This window comes from Fringilla coelebs, assembly GCF_963513975.1.
Source record: "Fringilla coelebs genome assembly, chromosome: 22".
In the NCBI taxonomy this organism is placed as follows: domain Eukaryota; kingdom Metazoa; phylum Chordata; class Aves; order Passeriformes; family Fringillidae; genus Fringilla; species Fringilla coelebs.
Window position 1 is genome coordinate 2,409,528 of NC_140048.1, and position 27,352 is coordinate 2,436,879.

Below are 27,352 nucleotides of genomic sequence, written 5' to 3' on the forward strand. Positions count from 1 at the left end.
AAGCCTACCGACTTCTCTCCCACACTGCTCCCAACACATCTCCTGGTGTGCCAGCTCTGGTGTGTGCTGGCTGCTACTGTGTGGCTGTCTCAGCACACTTGATCAGACAGGCAGCTCTGACCTGCTGGGGATGCATCTTGGCCTAGCAGCAGCTGGACAGTGCCTGGTGCCAAACGGCTCCAAGCGGAGCTGGCCTGATGCAGGCTGGCATGCCAAGGGGCAGGGTTTGCTGCCATTGTGCCTCCTGTCCTCATCTATCAGTCTCCTGGAGAACAGCCTGGGTCCCTTCATTGTCACATGATGTCCTTGGAGAGGAGGGCCCTGGTTTTAACCTGTTTCATCCAAAATTGTGATGTGCTTCAGAAAAGCCTGTCCACCCTGCTTGCGCTGCTGCATCAAGTCATTCTAACATGAACAGGAGGTCTTGGCTGAGTCCCAAAACCCCGCCAGGGACTGTCCTCAAGCCCAGGAACATCTCTGGCTCCAGAGGAGATGGGTTGATCTTTGTGGTGACCCACTGGCCTGCATCCCAGCAGTGCCTAGCCAAGCAGGGCTGGGGCTTGGGGGCCCAGCAGTGTTTTCCCCTTTCCCCAAGTTGTTATTTCAGCTGCTGGAGCCTTGGCAGGGCTGATAAACACCCTGCAGGTGCCGTTTGCAAGTACCTTCTCTATGAAATACCCCCGTGCCCTGGCTCAGGGTTCCCTTGCTGCCTGCCCCCCGCCCTCACGCCTCTTCCCCAGGCCCCTGGGACAGGCACTGCATACATGGACCCTTGTACTTGCCTCCCTCCTGACCCACTGGTTAACAGAGGCTGCTTTTCTGTGGGCGTAGAAGCCGGCAGCAGAGTTCAGCCTCAGCCATCATGCTCCAGTCCTCCAGGGCTGCTTCTTAACCTGGAGAAGCAGTGGGTTATTTGTGTTGCTCTTGGCAGGCACACCCAGGCCCTCCAAAATGCATGAAGGTGTGGGGCATGGGCCAGCCTGTGCTGTTTGTGTTGGACCCAGCATGCTAGGAATTAATTCAATTCAGCTGCTAATTGCTTCAGAAGTGTGGGGCTGTGTCAAACAGATGCATGATAGGGACAGCAAGCATGGCTGGGGAGGAAGGTTGGTCCCATGCTGTTTTGCTCAGCACTCTCAGGACTTTTGTATCTCACATCTCCTGGCTGCACCACCCCAGTGAATCTGCAGGGAGTGGAGGTGTTTTGACTGTGACCCTGTTTCTCAGGAGCCTCAGTATGGAGATGTGATGCTCTGTTTCTGGTGGAGAGAGAGCAATCCCCTTCCCTACTGCACATCATCTCCTTTAGGATGGGGAGGCGAACTGGTGGGCAAGAGGCTTTCCCAGCCCCAAATCCCCATGCTAAGCCCTGCTGGTTCTTCCTGCATTGGCTCACCCAGGTTTGCTCCCATGCTTGTTTGTACATTCCACAGTGCTCGCACTGGTGGGAGTGGAGCTCTGTGTGTTGTACAGAGTGTTTCTGGGACCTCCAGACATGCTAGCTTCCAAACCCTGGATGCTGGTTGTGGACTGCTCAGCATTTACCTTTGCAGGTTGGACACACCACCATTCCCCTTTGAGTAGGTCAGCTTCACCACTGTTTCCTGCAGCATCAGCTGTCCATCCAGGTGGGAGGGGATGTCCTTTCCCAGAGCTGGGTGGGATTTAGGCCGGAGGAGGTGTTACCAGGTGCTATCCTGGCCTTGGGAAGAGGCCACCAACCCTACCACCATCTTTCATGCAGCCATGACCATGCTGCTGACTCAAGGCATGTTGACCCCAGAGCAGTGTGCTGGGAAAGGGCTCTGTGCCAGGTCAGGGACTGAAAACCCCAGACAGACTCAGGTCTCTGGGGTGGGCATGGTCCCTTGGTCCTCATGCCTCTGAGATTTAGCATTGACTGTTGCTTTTGAGCCTCTGTGGGCTAAACCAGGATGCCTGTCCTGTGGCTTCATCCCTCCTGGATGTTTAGCCCTGCCTGGCTTGCTGCCCCACTGGCCTGCCTCCTGTGATCCTCCCTGTGCCATCTCCCACCCTTCTCTCTCTGCCCCTGCTTTCCTTCAGTAATTGTCCTTTTAAAGTCCAAACACCTATTGTCCAAATGGGGATTAAGCACCATATGTACAAACTTTGAGGCCATTTTCAGTGACTGGAAGGAAACAGATGACTCAGAGAGGCATTGTGGCGCAGATCATCAGTGACCCTGGCTGAGCCAGAGGATCTCAGTGGAGCAGCCCTGTTAACCCAGGCACCTCCTGGCAGCCTTTTAAGGCTTATGGCAAAGCAGCCAGCAGCAGTTTTCAGAGTGCTGTGAGATCCCCCCCTGATTTGTGAGCTGTTTCCAAACAGCCATCCCTCCAACAAAAACCCCCTTGGATCCTGTGTCCTGAAGGAAGTTAGGGGAAACCAAACAGATTAAGGTTGGGAAGACTGAGTGGATTAGATGTTTTGAAGGATTTGAGATGATTTAACTGATCCCATGGTTACAGGAGGTGGATCTAGGTTTTGAGGAGTGGAGGCACAACTAAGCCCAAGGAACTGAACAGGGATCCCTGGGTGATGAATGTGAGGATGAGGAGTGAAGTGCTCCTGTTTTTTGTCTGTAGGGGAACTGTAGCTTGCAACTTTTTCCCTTTGCTTGCTGTGTTTGTTATTCTCCAGCTCCACCATGGCTTGTTTGGGGCTTGCCCAAACTCTGCTGATTTGCAAGATGTGATGCTGGAGCATCTTTGAGCTCAGATCCAACAGCAAGGATGAGGCAAGCCTGGACTTTGGGTGATGACAGTGGTGTGGGAGGAGCATCAGGAAAATGCTCCTCATTTGGGAGTGTTTTGCTCAGCTGCTGCTCATGGTGCTGTCCATGCTCACTGCATGGGGATGGCAAACTGGTGTGAGATATACTGGGGGTGTATCTGAATCTCATATCCTGTGCACAACTCAGTGCCTTCACATCCTGAGAGGTGATGGCTGGGACAAGAAACAAGTAGGTCTTAACAAGGAGCTGTGATCAAGACAGCTTTACCACAAGTGAGGCCTAGACAGATACAATAGGGCTAGAAGTTGATAAAACTATTAGGCAGAGTTTAAGTAAAATTATCCAAAGACAGTGCTAAGACAAGTAAGATTTTGCTTGGCTTAACACACAAAACAGAGAAGAAAAGGTGAAGAAAGAATTTCCCCTGCGAAAGACTCAGCTGGTTCAATTTCTAGTGACAGTCAAAGAGTTAAAGTGATATGTTGGGAGTTTTAACTGTTTATCTAAAAGAAAAGTGGCAGGTGAAAGGGATAAAATAATACAGTTTGTACAGCAGTGCAATATGTTTGAATTATCCAAGGATCAGAATAGGAATTTGGAAGGTAATATTAGATAGAAGGAAATGAGAGATGGAGACAGAAATAGGATGTGGCAAAACCAGCTTGAGGTGGCTTTCCCACTGGTTACTGCAAAGGAAAAAAAAGGGGTTGGTATCATTTGGATCATTGTGAATTTGTCTGTTAGAGGGGCTTTTTATTATACTTTTAGAGTTAAGCTCAGGGTCTCTGCTGTATCAGGATGCAGAACAGACCCTCCTGAGCTGGGTTTGGCTTGAAAAACAGGTGCAGGGTCTGTTACTGTGCTCAGAACATCCCTGAACAGCCCTTGTTCTGAGATGATCTGTGGAACACCCAGTGCCGTTCCTGACTGAGTACTGCATCCTTTGCTTCCTTCTCGGTGTGCTGTGAGTGCTCAGCCCCATGGCAGAATTGGGTTCCTTCCAAATATCTGGTGGGCTGAGTACTTCTTCAGCAGTGCTCTGCTTTCCATCTGCCCAACCAGGTGCTTCTGCTCTTGCCTCCATAGCACGAGGAGTTTTTCTTCATGGGGAAGCATGTGGGCGAAAGAGTGTTGGCACTATGGGAAGATGCATGGGATGCAGCTGGGAAAGTGCTCTGCTAGGAGAGCTTGGGCACTTCCAAAGGGCTGCTCTTAAACTGTGGCAGAGCCATGCAGAAGGATTTAAAATACATGTGTCCCACTACCCTCACTCTTAATTGCCTTCTACAACCTTGTCTTCACCTGCTCTTCAGGCACCATCCCCACTAGCCCAGAGATCAACTTCTCCTGGGCTGTTTGCTTGGTTCTGGGACGTTTCCAGCTCATGCTGGCTGAGAAACTCAGAGAGTGCTTGGGGAAGTTGCAACACCTGCACCATTGCCTCTGCCTGGAGCCTTCTGCCTGGACAGCTCTGAAATCTCTCCTTCCACAGCCACATCTTCATCTTCACCTCTGCTCCCCTAAATGGTACGTTGTTGCCTCCAGCATCTTCATCTGACAAAGCCCTTGGATGGCAGCTCACAGCCGTGATGTTGGAAGATGCTTTCCCATTCCATAAGTGCCTTTTCTTATCGTGGCACTTACGATTTTGCACTTTGGCACTCACCAAGACCAGCATTGTGTTGCAACCTTTGTGAGGTTTGCAGGTACAGTGACAGACACCAGCCTTCTCTAACCAAGAGAAGGTAAAAGAAAAAATCTAAGGCCAATGAGTAATTGATGCCTTGACTTCCTGAACCTGCAGGTTCCCCAGAGCACGGGCTCCAAGGTCACCATAACCCCAGTGACATTTCTTATCAGCCTGACATTTCCTAGCTATGTCACATGGAAAATTGAGATGATGAAGTGACTTTATTGAGAAAAAATGTCATAAAGGACTGATTTAATTTGCATCTAATTCAGCTCTGAGACCCTCCCAGATATGCTAGGTTTCTTGATGGAAATTAAATGGTGGCATATTTTTTAGCTGGTCAGATACTCACCCCAGGCCAGGTCTCAGATGAGCTATCTGCGGGGCTTCCACTGCTGCTTCTTTACTTTGGTTGTTCTGCCTTTCCCCATGGTCATCTCAAAGTTCACTTTTCTTCACAGCATCCTGGAGGTCTGGTCTGTCCCACTCTTCCCTTGTGGTCCCAGACCCCTTGAGAGTATAATCGTTCTGCAAGGTTGTCCAGAGAAGCTGTGGCTGCCCCATCCCTGGAAATGTTCAAGGCTAGGTTGGATGGGGCTTGGAGCAACTTGGTCTAGTGGAAGGTGTCTCTGCCATGGCAGGGGGTGGAATTGAATGAGCTTTAAGGTCTCTTCCTGCCCAAACCACACTGTGATTCTGTGATCTTCATGGTGTCCTTGAAAGTGGCTGCAGGCAGACCATCACTTTGTATTGGCCTCATAGAGGTTGTCTGTGCAAGGTATGTTACCCCTGGTAATTCTGAGATGCCACATGAATACTGCCCCTTTCTCCCCTCCACCCACATTGAAAAATTCCTTTTTATTTTTCCTCCAGAATTCCATGTTTTTTCACACTTCAAATTAAGCTACATAGTAACCATAGTGCTTACACCTTCTGCTCTATTCTGAACATATTCTATATTTCTGTGGTCATTCTTGTGCATCTTGTTTTACAGCCAAGGCCTCTATAACCCTGCTACATTAAATTTTCTGCAACTTCCTTCCTGGACAGTAGCTTAACAAGAAATTCTGAAGTACAAAGGATGCCTGAACTTCTTTTTACAGAAGCAGCCTGAAAACTCCCTTTTGAAAGTTTTAATTCTTGGGTTCATGAGCTATTTGCTGATAAACTTCTATACACCATCTTGCTGTCCTTCAGAAAAGTGGAGGCTATAAATTTGATGATGTCAGGTGCTGCTCTCCTGGGTGTCTTTGGTGGAAGCTGTAGATATGAGGGAAGATGCAGCAGCACTTCTGGTTCCTACATCCTTTCCTGGCCACAGTAATTTTCTGACAGTTCCTTGGCACGTTGTGGGGTCGTGCATCTCTTGTATCTTAACCAATGATGTATCCAAAATAATGATGTACATGAAGGTAGTCAAAATGATCTTGCAGACCAAAGGATGGGAGCTGGAGAAGCTGATGGCTTCTCAGATTATGCTGTAGGGAAGAAGTCACAGTCCATTGTGCTCTGACTTGGTGAGCAAACAGCAGGTACATCATTCTGGCAGTGGTTTATGTAGCTCTATGGGATTACCTATGGGCATCTAGGGATGATAAGATAGGTGAGAGGTGACCAGCCATCATAGTTTCAGTTCCTATAATATAGTATATTCACCAATGAAGACAGATTACCTACCTGCTGGTTGGCTGCTTTGCCACCCTGCTTGATAGTCTTCCTTTGGAAAGGGCTTGAGGTGGTGGCGAGACTTTCTCATGGGCTGTGTTTGGCAACCCCCAGCTCAGGAAGCTGAGACACCTGAAGAGACAGGCGATTGCATTTTCCCACCTCTTCTTATTAAGTCTTGCTGTAATAGCCTCACAACCCTCTGGGTAAAGAATTTCTTCCTAACACCCAATCTAATCTCACCTCTTTTGGCTTAAAATAGTTTCCCATGGTCTCATCACTATCTGCCTATGTAAACTATGGGAGCAAAGCTGTGATAATGCAACAACTGTCCTAGATCAGAGCCAAGAGGGACAAGTAGGCTCAACAGCCACTGAGGGGTTTGGGGTGGGTTATTTTTTTGCACTGCTGAGCAAATGACTCTAATTAAGGCTTGCAATCTGTGATTTCATTTGTGGTGATGAAGAGCTGGAAGGAGAGGATCCTGTGGATCATTTAGCTCCTTTGGACCAAACATCTAGCATTGAGGCACTGCCAGAGCAGTCTGGGGATCCACAATGGTATGGAGATCACCTAGGCAACACTTCTTGCACATGCACTTGAGAAAATACTGATGGTCAGATCTGGGATGGGAGAAGGAATGTGTTGCCAGGTCTGGAAGCCAGCTTAGGAGAGGACTGAGCACAGGCACAAGGATGGGACTTGCATGTGGCTGCATCTCTGGATCCCTGGTAAGGTAAGCTCCTGCTTGGTGGTTTGGTGGCTGCAGAAACACCCTGGGCATACCTGTGAGAGATGAGAAGGGCAGAGGCCGGTGCAGCTGCTGTTTGAGCTCCAGGTACTAGTGTGGTCCAGTCTAAATGCTGTGATGCAGGGCCTAATCCTCAGCCCCGCTCCTGCCCCTTTCTCCCCTCCACCCACATTGAGTGTTACAACTGAGTCCAAGGTAGGTTGCACAATTTATTTTCCTGTGCTTAAGCAGGATTTTGGCAGCCAGGGTTGGGAGGCCTCTCTGAGGAGCGCTGGCTGGGCGCCCTCCTGTTGTCACGGTATCATGCTGCTGTCAAAGGCTCAGCTTCTGCCGGGTGTCTGTCCTTCAGCATGGCCTTGTGCTGCAGCCTAGTGCTGCTGAAGGACACACTGCATGGCCAAGGCACCACTGACATCTTCAGCAAGTGCAGGTGGAAGTGATGGTCACCCCAGTGTGGATCTCCTGTGCCAGACTGATGTGAGGCCCATCATGCCCAATTACAAGTGGCATGATGTGTGTGGTGTGGCAACTCTAAGGAGGACTGATCCTCTTCTTTACCTGCCCATGCAGTAAGACACCATTCTGTCCTAGAAGTATCTCTTTGGTAGTCCTAGACACTTCTTTCCTACTGTCTCCATCACCTTGCTTCCCTACAGCTAGCTGGTAAAGTCATGTGGATATAGGGAGAGAAGGAGATGCAGGAGAATTAGAGTGCTCATTGCTGAAGGAATATGCAAAGGGATTTGCTGTAATGTTCACTGATGGTGTGAAGGAGGGAAAGGATGTGAGTGCTAACTTATGCTCCGTCAGCATCATTAATGTCACCCACAGTGATTTAATTGCTTTGCAAGGAGCAGTGGGTGAGGCTGAACATGCCCAGGGAGGGAGAATGAGATAGTTGGGAGTGATGGAATTGTCCTTGCCTAGTAAAGGGCATAAGCGTGATGTGGTCAAAACAGCTGGAGAGAAATACCAGCTCTGCACATGTGCTTGGCTGTGCCGGGCTTGGACTGGATCCGGGATGGAGAATTGGAAATGTGAAGCCCAGAGTTTGAAGTAGCTGAGGCTGAAGGTACCTGACACCTAGGTGGATTTTCCAGTAGAAAAGGCAAAGAAAACCAAAGAAGCAGATCATGCTGGTAAAGTTGTGAGTTTAGGGAATGGGAAAAAAATAATGAATTTACCCTTTGGAGCAGGGTGGAGAGGACTTGGAGGTGATGTCCTATTTTTGCTGTGATGATCTCGAGTTGGCAGTGGGACATCCAGAAAGGTTTTATGAGGGGGAGAGGCTGGGTGGAGATGTCAGCCTCAGTGAGTTCTCAGAGGAGGGATGAGCTTAGTAAGGAGAAGATGTTGGGGGACTGAGGATGAGGACCTAGTGCTGGGCCTGTGGGGCTGGAATGGGACCGAGCATGTGGCAGGATGCAGTGGTGGGGAGAGGCATAGTGTGATGTGGTCTGATGCATGTGGGATGCAGGGGACAGGTGGAGTAGGCAGAGGGCCTTGGAAGAGGAGAACACAGATATCTTGCTCTGTCTATGGTCACAGAGAAGCTAGTGTCTCCATACACCTTGTTTCAGGAGAAGAGTGAGGCATCTTTTTTTTTCACTGGAGACAATTCCTTACCTGAGGCTGAAGCTGGAGTGGGGAAAAGAAGTGCTGGAGGAGTGGGATCCACCAGGGGAAGAGAGAAGCTGTTGGAAGTAAGGGTTTTTCAGAGGCTCAGGCATCATTTTCTCCCATCCTACCATGGTCTCTCTGCAACAAGTTAAACTTAACAAAATATCCCTCAAGCTCTGCCACCACAGAGGCCAAAGGGAGAGAAGACATTGGTTTTACCATGAGCCTATGAAAAGGTGAGCTTTGAGAACACACAAATGGAGAGCTACGGCTAAAGAAAGGAGATGAGGCAGGGTGTACAGCTGGACCCAGCAGCAGCATGTGCTGAAGCAAGAAGCTCCAGACTGTAGGGAACAGTGTGAAAAGCCAATGCTTCTGGCTTGGAGGAAGGACAAGGGACAAGCAAAATGCACTTTGTGGGCAGCTTGGAGCATACCTGGGTATCAGGCACTGCATCCACTCCGAATCCAGCAAACTGCATCACAGCGATGGAGGCAAAAGGCAGCAGGTCCCTGGCTTGGCATCTATGGGCAGTTCTTGCCCCCTCCCAGCTCAAATGCGCCTCAAGCCCACTGGTAGGATGCTTCCAGCAGCACACAAGGTAGCTGTGGCTCCTTGGCTCTGGGCAGGACAGGGGAGCACTGCTCTAAGCAGATGGATATTGATGCCCTCTCCACATGAGGAAGTCACAGACTTACTGAGATCTAAAATAAGTTGCCTCTTAAGCCAGTGGTGTGTCAAGTGGTCAAGGCAGAAGCAAGCTGTACTTCCACTGATGGGGAAGCAGATGCCATCTGTGGTCCAAACACCAGCATCTCCTGAATGAGAGACTGGAGGAGGGACAAAGAGAGCTTTAGTGTTCTCTTCGCATTGTCAGGAGGCACCATGTGGGCACCTCTCTTCCCAGCTACAGACTCTTGGGAGGAGACCAGCAACCATGAGATGTCTGCAGCACGTTAATGGTTTTACACAGCCCAGTGGAGCTGATTTCAGGACAGGAAAACCCCATGGCTTGTTCAGCACAAACTTACTATTTAATAGACAAAGTAAATATGAAAACGCATTTTTAAACCCCCCTGTGGTGTTGGAACTTAGTTATGAGAAGAACCAGAGCGCTGCAGAGCCAAACTAACCCTGGGTGGCATTTGCAGGGCTTAGCTTTCATTGCAGCCTGAAAAAATCCCATGTGCAGAGATTATCTCCACGCTGATTTGAATTGGCTTGTTCAGCTTTGGCCCTCATCCTAGATGGACAGGGAGCAGAAGACTTGGCCAATGGCCTGAGGTCCGTGACCTCCTCTGCATGAACTGGAAAGGGAAGAACTGTCTCTAAGGTATTTGAGGATTTGCAGCCTTGGGGGGCTGATGAGATGGAACCCCGGGAGGCAAATTTTAGATTTCCCCCTCCCCCTCCCTCCAGGGATTTAATGCTGTACCCTTGGCCAACTGGGCCAACTGAGAGAAGCAAACCTTGCTCTAGTGAGGAGATCTCTGGTTTGTACTGAAATTGATCAACCCACAGTGCTCCACCTCAGGACCCACCTAGGGTGTCCCTCCCCACCATCTGTCACATTTTGCTGGAGGTTTATTGGAACTGGTGCTGAGCAGGCAGGAGAGAGGCAGCTAGGGTGTGCTGAGGTTTGCCCTAATGCAAACCTCCCTCACCCTGCACTCTTCAAGTCAGTTGTCAGCAGATGGTGTTTGGAGACCTTCCAGTGACCACAGGCTCTCCCCCAGCCCATCGCTGCCATGGCACAGATGTGATTTCACATATGCCTGTGTATTCCCCCAACCTCTTCCCTCTCAAGGAAGAGCAAGAAGACTGCAAGTTTTGCAGAGACCCCCTCCTTCAGCTGGGAGGGTGATGGCCACAGCTCTGGGCTTTCCTGGACCATGCAGGGAGCTCCCTCCTACACAGGAGGGCTCAGCAATGCTGGGCCTCACCTCGGCTTGAGGTGTCATTTTGAGGTTTTCCTCTGCTTCCCTTTTACTACTTGACTCATACACCAGTGGGTGGGGGAGAGAGGAACGGGTTCACTTTCCACCTTCCGTCATAGTGTCCCTCTGCATATTAGTTCTCCAAATAATTCATACTACAGCCCAACAGCAAGGACTCTGCACTAACCCAGTCCTACGCAGAGGGAAGCCAGAGCAGGCAGGACAGTGCCTTATCTTCATGGGAGTGTCCCAGGGAGAAGGACACTGCCATGGGGCCCTGTTGCACTAAATCTCTGTGATTTCAGGGCACACATGGCAGCATTCCTCTGGCTGAGTCCTTCTTTTGTGGCTTCCTAAGGGTGACACAGCAATAGTGGCAGAGCACCAGCATTCCTCCACCCCCAATTGCTCCACTTTATACTTTTGCTTTTCTCAGCATTCATCAGGATAGGGACCGTCCCCCAGTGTCTTCCTGAGTGAGGAGAACAGGCACGTGGAGGAGAAAGGGGAGACCTGTTGTGGGAGGCCTGCGAGGTGGGAGCAATTATGGGACAGAGGGAAAGAAATTTACTTGGTTTTTCTCCCATCAGCTCTCAACTCCATTAAATGTCAGTGGATTGCAGGTATCACTGCCCTTCACTGTCTCCAGTGGAACTAGGTACTGGAGAAGAGATGGGGGAAAGGGAGCATGGTGGGACCATCGTGTCCTCCAATAGCCCTAGGCAGCCATTGAGGAGCTTCTGTAAATCAGAGCAGTCCCTGGAGCTGCTCCAAAATCCATCCATTCCCAGGAGGCCTTCAAGCATCCCACAACAAGGGGGTGCAAGAGTGTCTCACATTCCCTCATGAACTGATCACCCTGGCTAGGCTCCACGTGGAACTTAACTCTTGGAGGACAGTGCCAGCCTGTCACCACCTGCCTGTCCCTTGCCATGCACCTGGCTGCACAGGCTAGCTGTGCTCCTTCCCTTCCTGAGGCTTAGCCAGGCCAGTGGCACTCCAGGATGCTCAGCATGTGCCTTTAAACAAACAAAAATAACTACAATAGAAGATTTAAAATGCTGTACTACCCTTGCCTTAAACACTTCTTGTCTGCAGCACTCCAAAAGCAGGAGCCCATCCAACAGGAGCTGGCATCAAACAGGTCCCCAGACAGCCAGAGAGCAAACATATCTGCCAACACAGGACACCAAGGGGCTCTGGCTTCAGCAATACATACAGCAAAACAGACAGAACAAAATAAAAAAAGCCAACAATGAACAGGTTTTTTAAACTTTAAATATTTTTTTTTCTTTAAAATCTGTTTTTCTCTGTGGTTCTGTCTCTGTAAAGAGCTGTGCTCTCCCTGCAGCATCTGGGTCACTTCCTCAGTCCTGGCTGTGGGGCAAGGGAGAAGCAGGGTCAGTTAAAGGGGATACAGGTGGGTGCCCTCCCCTGTTCATCACCGGCATGTGTGGATCTCCACCACCCGATGGCAGGGTTTGCACTTGACGGAGCAGCACCAGTGGAATTTGCAGCTGCACCTTTCCACAACCTCCACTTCGTCCGTGTGAAAGCCACGGCCACAACACATCAGCTCGCAGCCATCGATAGCCTTGGACGTCTTGTTGCACTGCCGCCCACTGGTGCCCAGGACCCCATTCTTGAGGTCGTGGTCACAGAAGTCAGGACTGGAGTCTAGGTAGACGAGGTCCTCATCTGTATGTGGCTTGAACTGGGAGTTTTTGGGCACCAGCACTTTCGTGGATCCAATCTCGCTCTGTTCGACCTCTGTGGCACCGTCGAATTTCTCCTTCAGGACATTGCCCACTTTGCGGAAGGGGGGCATGGCTTTCCAGCATGTCTTGAACTCGCATGAGCCTGACACACCATGACACTTACATTCCACCCGCATGTTGTTCAGGATTGCCTGGAGGAATAGACACAAGGAACACGATGGGATGATCAGTGTGGGCTGGACATAGCAGGCAGGGTGCAATAGATAGGGCCTGGGAGAGCTGTGCAGAAAACACTGCTTGGTGAGTATGGGATTAAAAGAAGCCCAAATGGCTCAAGCCATGGCTGCAGAGCCTGGCTGGGATGCTGCAGAGCGGTGCCAGCTGCCTAGGTTCTCTCCTTGCCATTACCTTCCTCCCTGCCTCGTTGTTGTGGAGGTTCATTAATGCTCTGTTGGAAGAGGCCCCTTTGCTCCTCTCACGGATGTCGACGAAGGACTGCGAGAAGGCCACACCATAGGCGATGTTATCAGAGCAGCCCGACCACTGGAAGCCTGAGGCAGAGAGCACAGATGAGACAGGTACTGCCACCCTGTAGTGCTTGAACTCTCCAGCCCTGTTCTTCCTAAAATCCAGCTGGCCTGCCCTCTCTCTGTCTTGCTGCCTACTAGTCTACACCACATGTGAACAGGGGAAGCTAGGGAGTGTGGTCCTGGGGAACACATGGACGAGATGTTTTCAGTCTAGTGGCTGATGCACCCAGATGTCTTTCTGAGGCAGTCACGTGCACTAACCAGCGTTTTGGGTTTTTTTAAGCTTTTCCTTCTTTTCTGGATGGCTACAGAGAGTGGGTTTGAATTGCAGGTATTTTGGCTACTTTGCGTCCCCATGCAGCTGCAGCTGCTCCCTGTTCAGACACTCACCCTGTGGGCTGCCCCCCTGCACTGTGCGGTCACATCCACACTTGTCCAGCTCGCCACTGCTGCAGGCGCGGGTCACAGCAAAGGCCACCCCTGCCGAAGAGATGGCATAGACGAATGCTGCCTCTCGTGTCCCTGCAATGGCACAAACCATGGTGGGAAAGGTGGCAGAAAGTCTGAGGCAACGTGAGCAGGAGTTCTGGAGGCAATGCAGCTCGGTGGCCAAAGGCTCTTGGAAGACTGCCACATGTGTCTCTTCTTCTCTCCCCTCCCCTCTTAACTCTGGTGTGACCCATAAACTCCCCTGAAAAGCTGGTCTGAAAGACAGCTCTTGGCAGAATGTGCTATACAGAGCTATCAGGCTAAACCCTTTGCTCTGTCATTTCCTCTTAAGATAGAGGCAGCACATAGGACCCTTACTGTCCCCACCCCTGGGGATGCTGTTTGCTTAGTGCCAAGCCTGGACCTGACTCATCAGAGACCCCTGGGTGCTGGGAGATGTTTTGCAGAAGTGAGAGGCCATTCTTGCAATAGTGAAGAAGCTGGGAACTGCCCCACAACATTAAAAACATGAATGATGGATGAATGATAAAACCTGGCAATAGGAGAGAGAGAGGCTGCACTGCCAATGTGGGCAGAGCTCTCCAGAGCCTATACGGAAGACTGTCTTGCCTTGTGCTTGCAGGGCAGCTCTGCCACAAAATCCTTCCTGCATCCAGAATAGCTGTCTGCTTTCCACATCCAGGAACATTCCCTGCAGCTGCAGATCATTGCCATTCTTCACAGGGTCGTGCAGCTCACAATGCCTCCCAAACTACCCTGCAAAACCCTGTTCTGCTCCCAAAGCACTCACAGAACCCCACTAGTGTCCAGAGTGCAGTGCAGTCCCAGCTTTTATGTCTACCTATGTGGTGCCACATGGTTGAGAAAAACTTGTTTGGTAAGTTGGGTGCATCCCTGGGCATGAACACACAGAGTAGCAGGGGCAGGGATCAGCTTTAACAACACACAATGCCCACTATCCTCTGAGACTGGTTGAGGGCACAAACCCTCCATTTCTGAGCAAGGAGGGCTGGTATTTGGGGTGGTCCCATGTTTGGTATGGAGTGGCAATGGCTTGTGAGCAGGCGTCGCTCAGCTTGCCAGTCAGAGAGAGGGCAGCTACTTTGGTGGTCGCATCCCAGACTTTGGTGGCCCAGCTGGCAGTGGCTGGGGAGGACCCAGCCAGTGTGGGACTGAACTGCCTCCAAGTTAATCGAGGTTAATAGCAGGATCATGTTGGTCGGTTTGTGCTGTGGCTGCCTAAAAAGAGACGACTTTTAGTTTCTGGTATTTCTGGTATTTCCAGTCCCTGAACCTTCACAAGAAGAGATCTTCATCCCTGCATTGAGGGGAGGAAAGTCAAAAAAGGAGCCAGGGGGATGCTTTGGTCTAGGGGTCCTGGGATGGGAAGTGAGATAGTACCTGAGGGGAGGCAGAGATAGCACCTGAGGGGAGGCAAGGGATGCTTCAGTGATCTTAAGGGGTTGCAGAGGGGTTTCCCCCTCTGTATCCTCACTCCAGTTCTCACAGGATTACAGTCCTGTGCTTCTGGAAAGTCAGGGTGCAGCTGGGGGCTGGGGGCTGCCCTGGCCATATCCAGCCCTGAAGGCTGGTGGTGGGGGATGATGCTGCCACATTTTCTTCCCATGCCAGGCGGCGCTGAGCCATCCTCCTGACAGCGCCCCCATTGGTGCTCTGCTCAAGAGCAGCCATGTGCCAGCCTGGCAGCAGCCACTGCTTCAGCACTGCCCAGAAAGAGACTGAGTAAATGCACCCATGGCTTTATAGAGTGGAGCTCCTAAGTTTGGTGGGGAAGAGATGAGACCAGGGTGACTTTAGGACCTTTGTTCAAACTTGGCATGTCCTTGTCAGTGGGTGTGGAAAAGGTTCAGGAGAGCTGAGGAGCAGCAGGAGTCTGAATATGCTGTACCCAACATACTGAATAGAGCCCCACTGAAGTGCACAGGGACCCATCCACCCCAAGATCCAAGACTGGATGGGCCATTCCTGACCCTCCCCAGCCACCGGTTCAGGGGCAAGCAGGCAAAATCCCACCTGCAGCGCACCAGACTGCTTTTATAGCCATTTCCCCAGCAGCATCACCCCAGACACATCCTTCCAGCTCACCTTGTGTCACCACCTTGCCAAAGACAGGCAGGGTATCCAGTGTGGAGCAGTTCCAGCGGCGGTTGCGGAATTGGTACTGGCATTCCTCAATGGCCAGCTGGGCTCCACGTCGCACCGAGTCCATCACCTCCAGGTTCCTCTTGCACATCTGCACCTGGCGCTGGATCAAGCCCTTCAGCTTTTCGCAGGTCTCCTCCTCAGAGATGCTCCCCACTGAAGACAGTTTTGCCAGGTACCTGCCAGGACACCAGTACAAGAGGTTAGGAGGCAAGGGATGGGGGAGCCCATATTCATCTGGGACCCATGTTCAGCCTTCCAGAAAGCAAGGAGACTGAACCTCTTACCCCCTCCATAGCTGAGACCTGCTGCCCATATGGCAAAGGGGTTACCTTTAAATGTACCACAGCAGTGACTCTGCAGGATGCATTTCTGGCTGACAGAGAACAAGCCCAAGCAAAACAACCATCCCTCTGCAGCCTAGTTCCTGTCTCTTGGGGAGTCCAGCTGTTGGCTCCCCTTTGCCTCTGTTGCTTGCAAGGAAGATATTTTCAGCGCTGTCTGAATGTGCCTGGTCAGGTCTCCTGAGTATCGGCATATCCAAGTGCTACTAGGAAAAGCCAGAGGTCTCCAAAGTCAGCCAAAACAAGCAGGACAGGCACTTGGCTGCCAGCTCCATCTGCCACAGTGCTCCCACAGCATGGCTGTGTGCTCATAACTGGCAAACATTGCCCCCCAAACCACTTCCCTCCTGGAGGCTGCTTTTAGCTGCCCCAGACCCCAACAGGCAGGGATGGCCTCTGGGAGCTGCCAGGTTTCCTGTCACTTGGGATTCAAGCAGGGTTTGAAGCAGGGAAGCAGAATCAGGAGCCTGCCAGGGCAAAATTGCACAGGCTGGGCACTTCCCCCACCAGGCCAGCTTGTGAATAGGGCCATAAGGTCTTTGCTGATCTGGAAAAGACTGGTCCTGTGTGGAGAGGACCATGTGTTCTGCTTTCCATAGAGCCATCCTCAGCATTAAGAGTCACAGAGCTGCTCTTGGGTATCAGTATTAGGGGAATGAGGGAGCAAAGCACTTCAATACCTCTCAGCATTTCCTTGTCCAGTGTATGGGTATGATGGTCCCTGCTGTGGATCCTAGTAACTTAACCTCCCACCCCTTGTGTTGTGGGCATGGTGTCCATGCTTCCCCATTTCCCAGTTCCATCCTCCTGCCCCAACCTTTGGAACTCAGAAGGAGCTTAAGATAGACCCAGTCAGATTTTCCAATGAGGCTCTGTGATAATCCCATATCCTCTACAACTATTAGTGACTGTGTTGGCAGGTGTGTATATGAGACTCCCTCCTTCCTGTGGCTGCTGGTAGCCACTTCAGATGACACTGCTATAGTGGAGCCCCGACCCGCTGTGGACATGGAGGGTCCCCTGCATGGGACAGGTGTAACTCACACTTGCACCCATCCACTAACCACACTGAGCTTTAGTGTCCTTGGGAATTGCCAACATTGTCTCACACAGCTACCTTCTCTGCACCAAGAGCTGCAAGTCCTGAGCTTTTTGGAAACTTCATTCCTTGACTGCATTTCCCAGCCCTAGAGAACTTGTGGGTTTGTTTGTGTGTTTTTTTAACTCCTCCTCCCAAGTTGCAACATCCTGCAAAGGATTTTTCTTTTGAAGCTCTGCTTGTCTCTGAGAAGTGACTGTGCAAAAGTGGCTCCTGCTCCCTGCCTGCTCCCATGTGTCCCAGGAGCCAGATCTGCTGACTTCAGCCACAAAATCAAGTTGTCACAGCCTCTTCCTCCCATTAACCCTGCCAGTCTGCCCCAGGAGGAGAAAACAAGATTTTCTCTTCTGTGCATCAGCAGAATTATTCACCAGTTTGGTTTTATGCTCACAACTGGGGGGAAGGGGGGGGGGCATGGGAGAGGGAGAAAGCTGTCTTGGTTCCTGGTGTCCGTGGGGAGTCTGCACGGCGAGATGTCAAAAGTATTCAGTTTTCCCTGTGTGTGATCATGGAGGCAATGCTTCTCCTACAGCAGGAAGAGGCAGGCTGCTGAGGTTTCAGAGTCAAGTGCTGTTAGAGCCTTTATACCAGCAAATCATCTTTGCCCAAGGCTTCCTGCTCTTCCAAGGGGACAGCCCTCTTTGCAGAATACAGGACCTGATGTACACAGGTGGCTTGAAAAACCCACTGTGTCCAAACTCAGGACTGTCACCTTTCTGCTGGTCCCCACACCATGCAATGGGTGTCCCCAGCCCTGCGGTGCAGTCCCAGACATGGAGTGCAACAACTGCTGTTCTCACATCTTGCTGCACTTGTCTGACTTGCACCAAACCACCTCTGGGAGCTTTGAAGACGTTGAATGCTGAGCACACACAGAGTGCCTGTAACAGCTGTCCCATCCCAGGTCCAGCCATCATTCCTCTTTGGGCATGGGGAAGATGACACACAGCAGAGTGGTAAGATTCAGCTCAAGACAATGTGAGTTACTGATCAGCTTTGAGCCTGGAAGCCAAGAAAATCAGAATCTATCTCCAGGACCAACCCCTTGTGCTGATTTGGCTTCCCCTCTGCCTGGCATTTATCATGCCAGTCAAGCAGCTCCTTCAAAGCCAGTGAGACTGGTCCTACAGATAAGTCAGTGTCTGCTTTGAGTGCAGACACATTGGTGCAAGAGTTCTGTGATACAGATGTAGCATCCACATTATTATCAGCTCTCCTCAGGATGGGGCATCGTCTCCTTTTCTAATATATTTCCCAGCTTGAGATTCTCGGGGCAATGTGCAGTAATAAATTCAAAGCATGCATAAAGGAAAGTGTGACAAAAGCCTTTCAAGCTTTTCCAAGGAGATGCACTTGATAAGGTGCCTTTCCAACTCACATTTAATGCTATTTAGGATTATAAAACAAAGGCCAAGGATGCTTCAAAGATAGGCACAGCTCTCAAGAACAGGTCTGGTAATTTGTTTTGCAATGCAAACAAATAAGATGAAACTATCCAGAACAGTGCTCTGGCCTCTCTCCCCCTTGACAGGTCCTGTGTCCTATCCCCCCTCCTTGGCCTACATTTGCCAGCCCCTCTGTGGAGATAGAGAAAACTGTGCCTAAAATGCTGTGGCCCCATCATGCTACTAGTTTGTTACTCATCCAGGAGAACTATCACTGGTTTCCAAAAGACACGGTTTTTGATGGGGGAGGAGGCTCCCATCCTGATCCCTGATTCAGGATCCAGAGGCTGAGGCAAGGATTTAAGGAAGGACCTTTGCTGAAGGACCTCAGCTTTCAGACTCTCACATGGCATCTCATCACACCACATTCAGGAGCACCAGGTGGGAATATCTTAGCCCCTTCCCCTCTCTGGGGCAGATGAAGAGTTAGGTAAGAACTGGGAAACACGCTCTGCCCTTGTCAGCACTCAGAGGTGCTTCCATCTCATGTTTCTCAGGGCTGTGGAGCACCAAGGCTGTCAGGAATCAAACACATCTGCAGCATCCCTCAGTCCCCATGGAAACCTGACTGTAGCCCTTTGTCTGGTCGTTAACAAGAACTTTGCTCCAAACTTTGTTCCCTGGGCTGAAGTGGTAGAATCTGCAGCCAAAGCCTTTGTCTACCTGCACAGAGGGCTAGACAGGCACAGCAGGAGGAAGGCAACAAACAGCTCCTGCCCTCTACAAAGTCTCAATGCAGATCCTCCATCATGACATCACATCTCAATTGCTATGCAGAGCTCTAGATTATAATTTAAGTCTCACATGCAGCCTCAAACCAGCCCTGTTTGTGGAAAACAAACCAAAACAATGGCATATTTTCTTCCTTTTTCAAGACTGGGCAAAGAATGTTTCAAGAGGAGAGCTGCTGCCACCACCATTTTTTAAAGTTCTGTCTTTCTTGCTTCATCATGGCCTTGTATATATTTTTTCTCCTGCCTTTAAATCCAGGCAAGTCACTTGCACAACAGATGCCCTCTTAAGAGTCATTGATTTAGGAGAAAACTGACTGAAAGCCCTTCCTTTTTCCCATCTGAAGTATTGAGATCAGGACTGAAGCCCATAATTTAAGCTGCTGCAGCTGATGGACTCTGCAAGATGATGGCAAGTATGTAAATCTCAAATCCAGGGAGCTTTGGAAAGGTGGGGGATGTCAGGAAACCCTGCTTAAATAAAAATGATGATAATACTTTCATGAGGAAGAATAATTAGTGAAATGACAAGGAGACATTGAAAGAGCCATAGCATCTGGCAGATAGAGCCAGGAGGAGAGGGGAGAAGATTCCCTGCCATGCAAAGGTGTGGAAATTTCAGTCATTGACAAATACTCAATTGAGGTGGGCCAGAGAAGATAGCTTGGAGAAAGCAGAGATCTCAAGTGTTTCTTTTTTCCAAACAAATGAGTTTCAAGTGTGAACTCTTTGTATTGTCTCATTTTGGGACTATTTTCCTGAAGATGATAACCTTCAGACCCAGGCCACTGGCATCCCTGATAAACCACTCAATAGCTGTTCTGAAATCAGGCTCAGAAGCTTCACCCTGCTCAGTGAATACTCAGTCTTCCCACAAGGTTGAGTGGCCAAGGCCACAGAGAGCTTGTCCAAGCCTTAAACTGTGAAGATGATTCAGCTCTGCTCCTGTCTGAGAGGCAGCAAACACCCCCGTGCTTGTGGAGGGGTCAGCAAGAACATCTCTGTGCCTCCTGAGGGTGCAGGGACAGTCAGCAGTCAGCACTGGGGATTGTCCTAAGGATTGAGACAGCTCATGCAGGCAAGCTTCTTCTGGGGAAGAACAAAAGGCTTGTTTATAATGTGAAAAATCCGTGGAAAAACCCCATGCATCCCTGCATGCATCTATCTGTCTCCATAGATATATCCATGCAGGGAGAGTCACTGACCAGTGTTATGGCTCCTTACAAGGAGCCATCCTGAAGATATGGAGAAGTGTTTTATGTTTGCCTTGTTGCTTTCTCCTAGCAAGAAGGGCGAGTGAAGCCATGGAAAGATGTCTCAGTCCGGCAGGCCAGATGATGCTCTATGCAGGCTATACAGGCCCCATGATTTCTAATGGTGTCCCACATTGGGCTCAGTGCCAGTCTCCATGTTCCAACAGCTTCAGGCTAGTAGGGCCCACCACATCCATGGTTCCTCAAGCCTGCCAGCTTGGGAATGTTCCTGTCAGGATTTGCAGGAGACCTGCAAGGTTGCCCTTGTGCAGCTGCTGGCTCTGTAGCAGACTTGACCCTCCCAGGGACCAGGCATCCCCCTCCTGGGATTAGACATCCTGCCTTTCTAAGTGTAAACTATGATTTACAAGTCATCATCTGAGAACCTGTCTGGTCTCTTCCTTGGAAGAAATACAGCGGTGCGCCTTAGTCCTTCCTGTCACAGTTAGGGTATCATCTCTTGGCTGAAACCCGCTTTTCACACCTACTCTTCACCTCCAATTAACAGCTGCGGAGAGAGCCACTCCTCGCGGAGGAGGCAGTGCTATGCCTATACCGCCATCCCTCAGCTCAAGGGTGAGCCTACACTTCCTGTCTCCCATCCCTTGGACCCTGCATCTAACGCCATGCACACCCAGCAAACACCCATGCCCCAGCCACTGGTGGTGGCTCACCTCCCCCCTCAAGTCTTTGGGGACAGCGAGATGGCCAGCTGCTGGTCCTGAGCCAGTGCTGCTTTTTGGCTTTCTGAGCATGCAGGGGCAAAATCTCCACTTTTTAATGGGGGAGAGCAGGATGGAAGCTGGGAAGAGCCTGAACAGCATCTGTTTTGGAAATCTGCTTTAAATGTGTAGGAAATTTCCTTTACTTCCTTTATAAGACAATAGAAGCTACTCCTGGATTCAGGTACAACACCTAGGCCTTGTTGCAAGGGGAGGCAAGTGCAGGCCAACTTCTGCAGTGCTTCAGGCTAGACCTCATTGCAGAAAATCTGATGAATTTAAAGTTTTGATCAGAATCTGCAAATGCGTGACAAAAAAAGCCTTCTACAGTATTAGTTTGATCTCACCCAACTTTCAGCAGACCCCAGGCTGCTCTCAATTGGCCAAGAGACTCAATTACTTTTCCCCAAGTCATTTAATGAAAGCACAATACTGGCTCCAGTTCTGCTGAGCCAGCCAGATCCTGCAAGGCAGCTTCCTGGCTGTGAAGTGCAACAGCCCATGGCGGCAGCTCCAAGAGAGCCTGGAGGATGCTGCCAGGGGTCACCCACAGGTGCTGGGGACAGACACCCCATGGCAGGCAGAGGTTACCTGCACTGAATATGCAGAGCTGAGTCTACCATTCAAGCAGCCTTGGATGACTACAAGTTTTCAAATTTTAAGAAAAAAATCACCAATTATTGTAAGAGCCAGTGTCGTTGCACTTGTAAGGAAATACAGAAGAATCTCCTAGAAACTGTTAACCTCCAGGATTGCTCAGCAATTTCATCATTTTAAGAAAGTGGCTGTAATACATTTCTCTACATCTACAAGGATGAATTAATCAAGCAGACAGTAGCTCTCAGCAAAGTAACGTAAACACTTTTTTGCTTCAGTGCAAAAGTCCAGTTTTTATTCATGGAGTCACATCAAGCCATTGCAAAAAAGAAACCTGCCTCTTGCTGTTGCTCATATTTGGAGCTTATCCAGTTCTTCACAGCCTGGCATGCAGAGTGGTTTTATCTCCTTCCTGTCCATCCTCCCTAGAGTTAGGTTCTGCTGTGAAAGATAGGAGTGCAATTTTACTTGAGGCTTTCTTAGGAAAGGACAGAAATGCCCATCACCACTGAGGAGCTAGAGAGCATGGGGCCCTCCTACACCCTGGCAAACACAGCCCTGAAGGGTGTCTGCCAGACAGGACCATTGCTCAGAGACAAGCCAAACTTGTTTGGAAGTCCAGTGCCAGGACTGCTGGGTGCAACCTGCAAGGTGCAACCCACAACCAGTCCATTTTCATTGCTGAGATAAAATTAGCTGGTATTGTCAGAAGTGGCAAGACCTACAAATAAATAAAAATTAAAATATATTTCCAGCAGTTTCAGTTTCCCACCTCACAACCTTGGAAACAGGTTCCATAGGTTCATGCACCAACCTTGTGGATCTGACAGGATCCCCAGAGCAATGCAAAGGAGCCCTGAGCATCTCAGAAGTGGAGAGGCATTCGTCCAACCCATAGCACCCCTCAAAGTAAGGAAATTCCTCATCAAACCCAAATGGTGCAACCTACCACCCTGGCTGCTGGTACCAGCTCAGATGTGACCAGGGAACCTTCCTGACACTGTCCTCACAGCTAAAACCAGGAGCATGGAGAAGGGAGTGGAGCTTGGCAGGAATAGCTCTGTGTTAGAGCTAGCTGCACCTGCCAAATCTGTGCCATGGCAGCATGGCATGTGAAGGGAAAATACTGGACTGGTTCCTCACCACGTGGAAGACGGAGCATTGCAATGACAATGCAAAGAATCTTGTACAAAATTAAACTATGCCAGGCTCCAGGTGAAGTGATCTCTCCCCACTATCAAAGTTGTGGAGACTCACCTGAAAAAAATACAGCCTGGTTTAAAACCAGAAGGATGCAAATGCAGGACCCAGGCACGCTTCCTCTCAAATCTTCTGCATTGCATAATGGCCCAAACAAAATGAGCGTTCCAGCTGCTCTTGCAACATCCCTACTCCTAAGCTGGCAGAGATGGGCACAGAGAATTGGGCCCCCTGTCTGAAAGCACTTTGTGATGTTCTGATGAAAGGAGGCCAGGGAAATCCAAACTCCTTTTATCCCTTCCTCACCAGTCCTTGAAAGTAGTTAGAAAGCAGCTGCTTAGCCAGGCTTGTTTGGACCTTCACAATGTCTTCAAGCTTTCCCAGTGCACTCATAAAAAATATTTTTTTTTAGTTTTTAAAAGCCCATCTGTGCTCCTGGCCCTTTAAGCCAAGTTCCAAGCCCAGACGGAGATTTTAAATCCCTGTAAAGAACGGGTAGACAGAGCTGCTGGTGGTACACCCTGCTCTAAAATGGCATGACCATATCTCAGACCAAGCATGTCCATATGGAGAGCCTCCTCCAGAGCCAGTTTTAGCTGCAAGAAAATGGAAAGAGGCTGTAATGATTTCCAGACAGTTTTATAACCAGGGGTCTCACCCCTAAAGGGCCCTACCCTGTTGTATCTGATGTTTTCTGTTTCTGTTGTCTCATCATTCAAACCCTCTGAACAGCTAGAGAGCAAGGCTGTGGGCCCCAGTGCCTCATGCATTTAGTGGATGCTTACATCCATAACCCACTTAGCACATTTTCTAGTTCAGTTTTTCACGTGGACTTCCTTCTCTCCAAAATAGGTAAAAAAATGAATAACTAAGTAACTAAACAACTGGACTAAAACCAAAGCCTGGCACTCATGTGCCAGCTGTGGAATGATGCGTGTTTGGCTAGAAGTCTCTATGAAGCACCCTCAGCATCAGGATGAGTTTGGAGAAGAGGCCTTGCTTCCAAATTCAACCACATCACTGCACATGTGGGTTCAAGAGTCTACCAAGTGCAAGTTGCTTTGAAAAGCAACTCATCTGCTTCCCCTGTAAAAAGCACGGCCCTGGACTCCTTAAGAGATAAAGCAGAAGCCAGAGGGACCTTCCTGCGCACAGCCAACAAGATGTAAAAGGCTGTCTATAGCCCTTTATTTAATTTACAAACCTCTGCCTGAAGAGGTGGGAGGCAAATCAGAGCCTCCAAAGGCAGAAGGAAGAGCAAGCCTGAGGCTTTCACAAGAAGTGGGAACAGAGTATCTCTTCAGATTTGGAGAAGAGAGGCTTTCTGGATAGGCAACAAGGCAAGCAGCAACTCCCCAGACTCAAAACCCTGATAAAAACCACCTGAGGTTTGCTTCCTAACCAGGGAGAAAGTAGGTTGGTTTGTTTAATGAAAAGATTTGAGAAATCCCTTCCAGGTCAATGGCCGCTGTAGCAGAGTGATGCCTTTGAGAGATCCCTACATCACCTCCTTTTTATACTGGATGGGGCAGCTCATTGCATGGCCAAAACAAGCACTTTCCCCACAAAGCCAGGCCTACAGAAACCCTTAGCTCAAGCATTGCAAGCAAAGCACTGGGGGAATGCGAGTCTGTACAGGTCGAAAGAAGCTTTAGAGCTTTAGGAGGAGAGGAAAAAAAGCTCACAACTGAGCTTAATCTCTAATCCAGCAGGTTTCTGGAAAAGCAAACTTCACCGCACGCTGCCATTCCGTGCACACACCTCTGTGCAGAACTATGTGCCTGGCGAGGCTGGATCCATCCCGTGTGCTGGGCACAAGCTGGCAGCGCCCTGGGATAACGCCGAGCATGCCGAGCCCACACACGTGAGGACATACGAGGCGCACTCATTCCTCGAATATCTGATAATTCCTGGGATCCTTCTAACTCTGTTTATTGCCTCCGGCAGTCTTTGTTTCTGATGTGAGAAGATAAACAATGGGAATTGTCTTAATCCTAAAGGCAAAGAATAAAGAGCACTGAGCGGGGGACGATCCTTTTATCATGATACATTTGCAACATCAAAAAAAGTTGACCCCCTTCCTTTGAAACGCACTGAAATGTATCTGCTTTTCCTCCCCTGTTGGCAGGAATGAGCCCCCCGCGCCCACCCTTGCTCTGCCAGCACGGACGGCTGCACACAGCCCTCCCTGACTAGTGCGGCGAATCACCACTCTGCCTCGCCTCCCAAATCCTATTCCAGCTGCGTGCGGCGCCGGGGACCGAGGGGAGTCCCACCTCTGCACATCCGTGCGGGGCAGCTTGCCGACCTCACTCATGAAATCCCCACTTTCCGCCGTGCCCGTCCCAGGGCAGCTGAAGCTGCTCCTCTCCAGAGATCTGCCATCATCTCACAGAGCTTCCTCAGCAGGACTTTCTTCCTGCAGGAAAAACACTCCCACAGTTCCCAATATACCTTCACCAGAAGCATGACAGCTTAAAAGACCACCTTGATAGCTGCTATGATCCACCCACCAGTTGCTAGAGACGTGCGGCATGCAAATCGCTCCATCTGGCAAAGAAGGAGGGGAGAAGGACTAAGCACTAACGCATGCCAGGCAGCCACCTTTTCCCACAGGCAGGACACTCAGAGAGTGCCGCTGACCTTACACTTTCCCCAGGCATTGGGGAGCATCCTCCAAAAACCACCTACATCCCACAGCCTTCAGCGACTCAAAATGTAAAGGCATTTTGTAAAGGCATAAATGTATCTGGATGCAGAGAGGACTCCCTGCACAGGGGATGTGTGCCCACGTGAGCACCTGTGTTTGAGATACAGGACACTCAGGATCTTTCATGCTAACAATCCCGGGAACTCCTAAACCTGTGTGGTGTACTTGCCCCTGCCGAGAGAAATCCATGAAGGTGAGATAGAGGCAGCCCACGCTCCTAGCCGGAGAGCGGGTCTGCTTGGGAGCGTGCACGGGAACTAATTAGTTCCCGTCAGCCAGCAACACGGGCAGCGGGGGAAGCACCATCTCCCACCAAAGCAGATTTATTAGGAAGAACCGATTCCTTCGTTCAAAGTTAGGTGGGAAAATGTTGTCATGCTCCATCCCCTCTGACCCGGGAAGGGGGAAGGGGGGGGTGTCCCCTTCAGAAAGTAGTCCCACCGCCTTGGCAAACACGTAGGAATTTTCCAGAACGATTTCCGCCCCTGTTTACCTTACACATTATTTCAGTGTTTGTTCAGCGGGTTCCCGATGTCATCGGGCTCCTCTGCGGCGTGCAACAGACCCCCGACACCCGTCCTCCCACCGGGAATGGGGGGCCGAGGCGTGGGCAGCCCGGCTCGCTGCAGATCGCCGGGCCCAGCACGTTTGGCCGCCCCAGCTCTGCCAAATTCTCCCCTGGACCGCTGGCCCTCGCGTGGCATCTCGCCAACACCCAGGCCCACTCCGACCCGACGCCTCGACCTCCACCCGTGATCCCGGTGTGATCCGCATTCATAACTTAAGGACAAAAAATGGGACTGGGGCTAGATAATCAGCCCCCTTCCCATCAGCCGCGATAACACACCGCCACTGAGCGGCTGGGGAGAGTCGGCATCCCCTGCCGCCCACCTGCCTGCGGATGAGGGCTGCAACCCCACCGCCACGGCGGCGAGGGTCAGCGGGGACAGGGGACAGACGCGATGGCGACGGGCGCCCTATGTACCGCCGGGGACCGAGCAGCATCGCTGCAGGGGGTCGCGCCCGGTGCTGCCCAACCCCGCGGCACCTGCTCCGCGCCCCCGGGGCTACCAACAAGTTACAGCGTGTCCGTGTTCCCCCTCTCGCCCCGCGGCTACTCACAGCCAGTTGCTGGCGTTGGCCGAGAAGGTGGCGAGGATGATGAGCAGCAAGGAGCGCAGAGAATACTCAGGGCTCATCCTGGAGGGCAGGCGGGGTGGGACTGCGCGGAGCCGGCGGCGGCAGCGCCCCCGCCGCCCCGCGCCCAGGGGAGCCGCCGCCGCAGGTGGGCGCGGGCAGGAGCGCCGGGCGCTGCCCGGCTGATGCTCCCGCGGCGGCCGCTGAGCCCGACTGTCAGCGCGGCCGGCCCGTCCCGGGATGGAGCGGCGGGGCCGGAGGCGGGCCGGGGGCGGAGGCAGCCCCGGGGGCCGCCCCGGCTCCGCCGCTCCCTGGGCGGGACTCACTGCCGGGGACATCCCCGGGGCGGACCAGCAGCGGGGAGGGCGCCGGAGAGGGCACGAGGGGCTCCGGCGGCAGGGAGGGCATTGGGAATTTCTCTGGCAACGTGGAAGGCAGCGGGGAATCCTCCAGCGTCCCCCACCTTGTTGCTGCACCCACCAAGCGGCACCTCTGGGTGGGTTCTCTGGGTGCGGGGAGAGACGAGGGAACCTCGCAGAGGGGAGGGGCGGGGGTTTCCGCATTTGATGTTTTTGGGGTAATTTTCTGGTCGCTGTGAAGAAGCAGAGCCCTGAGATGTCCTGGCGTTGCTTGGAGTGCATCGTCCAGGCTGCCTTCTTCAACAAGCACCCCTTTGGCTTGGAGTGATTCCGAAATTCCAGTTTCTGGGGATTCACTGTAAATGCCAAAGTGCATTTGAAAATTTGCAGCTAAGGAGAGGGGTCTGGGTGGGTGCTATCTGGGGCATCTCTCTGGGGTTTCTATCAGAAGAACAGCATTTGGAGATGTAACAGGG

General features: G+C 51.1%; 1 protein-coding gene across 1 annotated transcript; it reads right to left on the reverse strand.

Annotated features, from left to right (window-relative positions):
• Nucleotides 1-11,738: 11,738 nt before the first annotated feature.
• WNT4 (Wnt family member 4) lies at nucleotides 11,739-26,724 on the reverse strand. Its single transcript, XM_084220132.1, has 5 exons — nucleotides 26,503-26,724; nucleotides 15,223-15,458; nucleotides 13,057-13,188; nucleotides 12,545-12,687; nucleotides 11,739-12,327 (listed from the first exon to the last, which is right to left on the reverse strand). Exons 1-5 carry the CDS (start codon nucleotides 26,577-26,579, stop codon nucleotides 11,860-11,862), a joined length of 1,056 nt encoding a protein of 351 aa, XP_084076258.1. The 5' UTR covers nucleotides 26,580-26,724; the 3' UTR covers nucleotides 11,739-11,859.
• Nucleotides 26,725-27,352: the final 628 nt, after the last annotated feature.

Bases quoted from the DNA above. Each gene is read 5' to 3' on its own strand.
- WNT4 (XM_084220132.1), bottom strand. From the start codon at position 26,579: ATGAGCCCTGAGTATTCTCTGCGCTCCTTGCTGCTCATCATCCTCGCC. The intron at 13,189-15,222 runs GTGAGCTGGAAG...GTGCCATTGCAG, and splicing joins TGGCAAGGTGGTGACACAAG to GGACACGAGAGGCAGCATTC. The intron at 12,688-13,056 runs GTGAGTGTCTGA...TCTCTGCCTCAG, and splicing joins GCAGGGGGGCAGCCCACAGG to GCTTCCAGTGGTCGGGCTGC.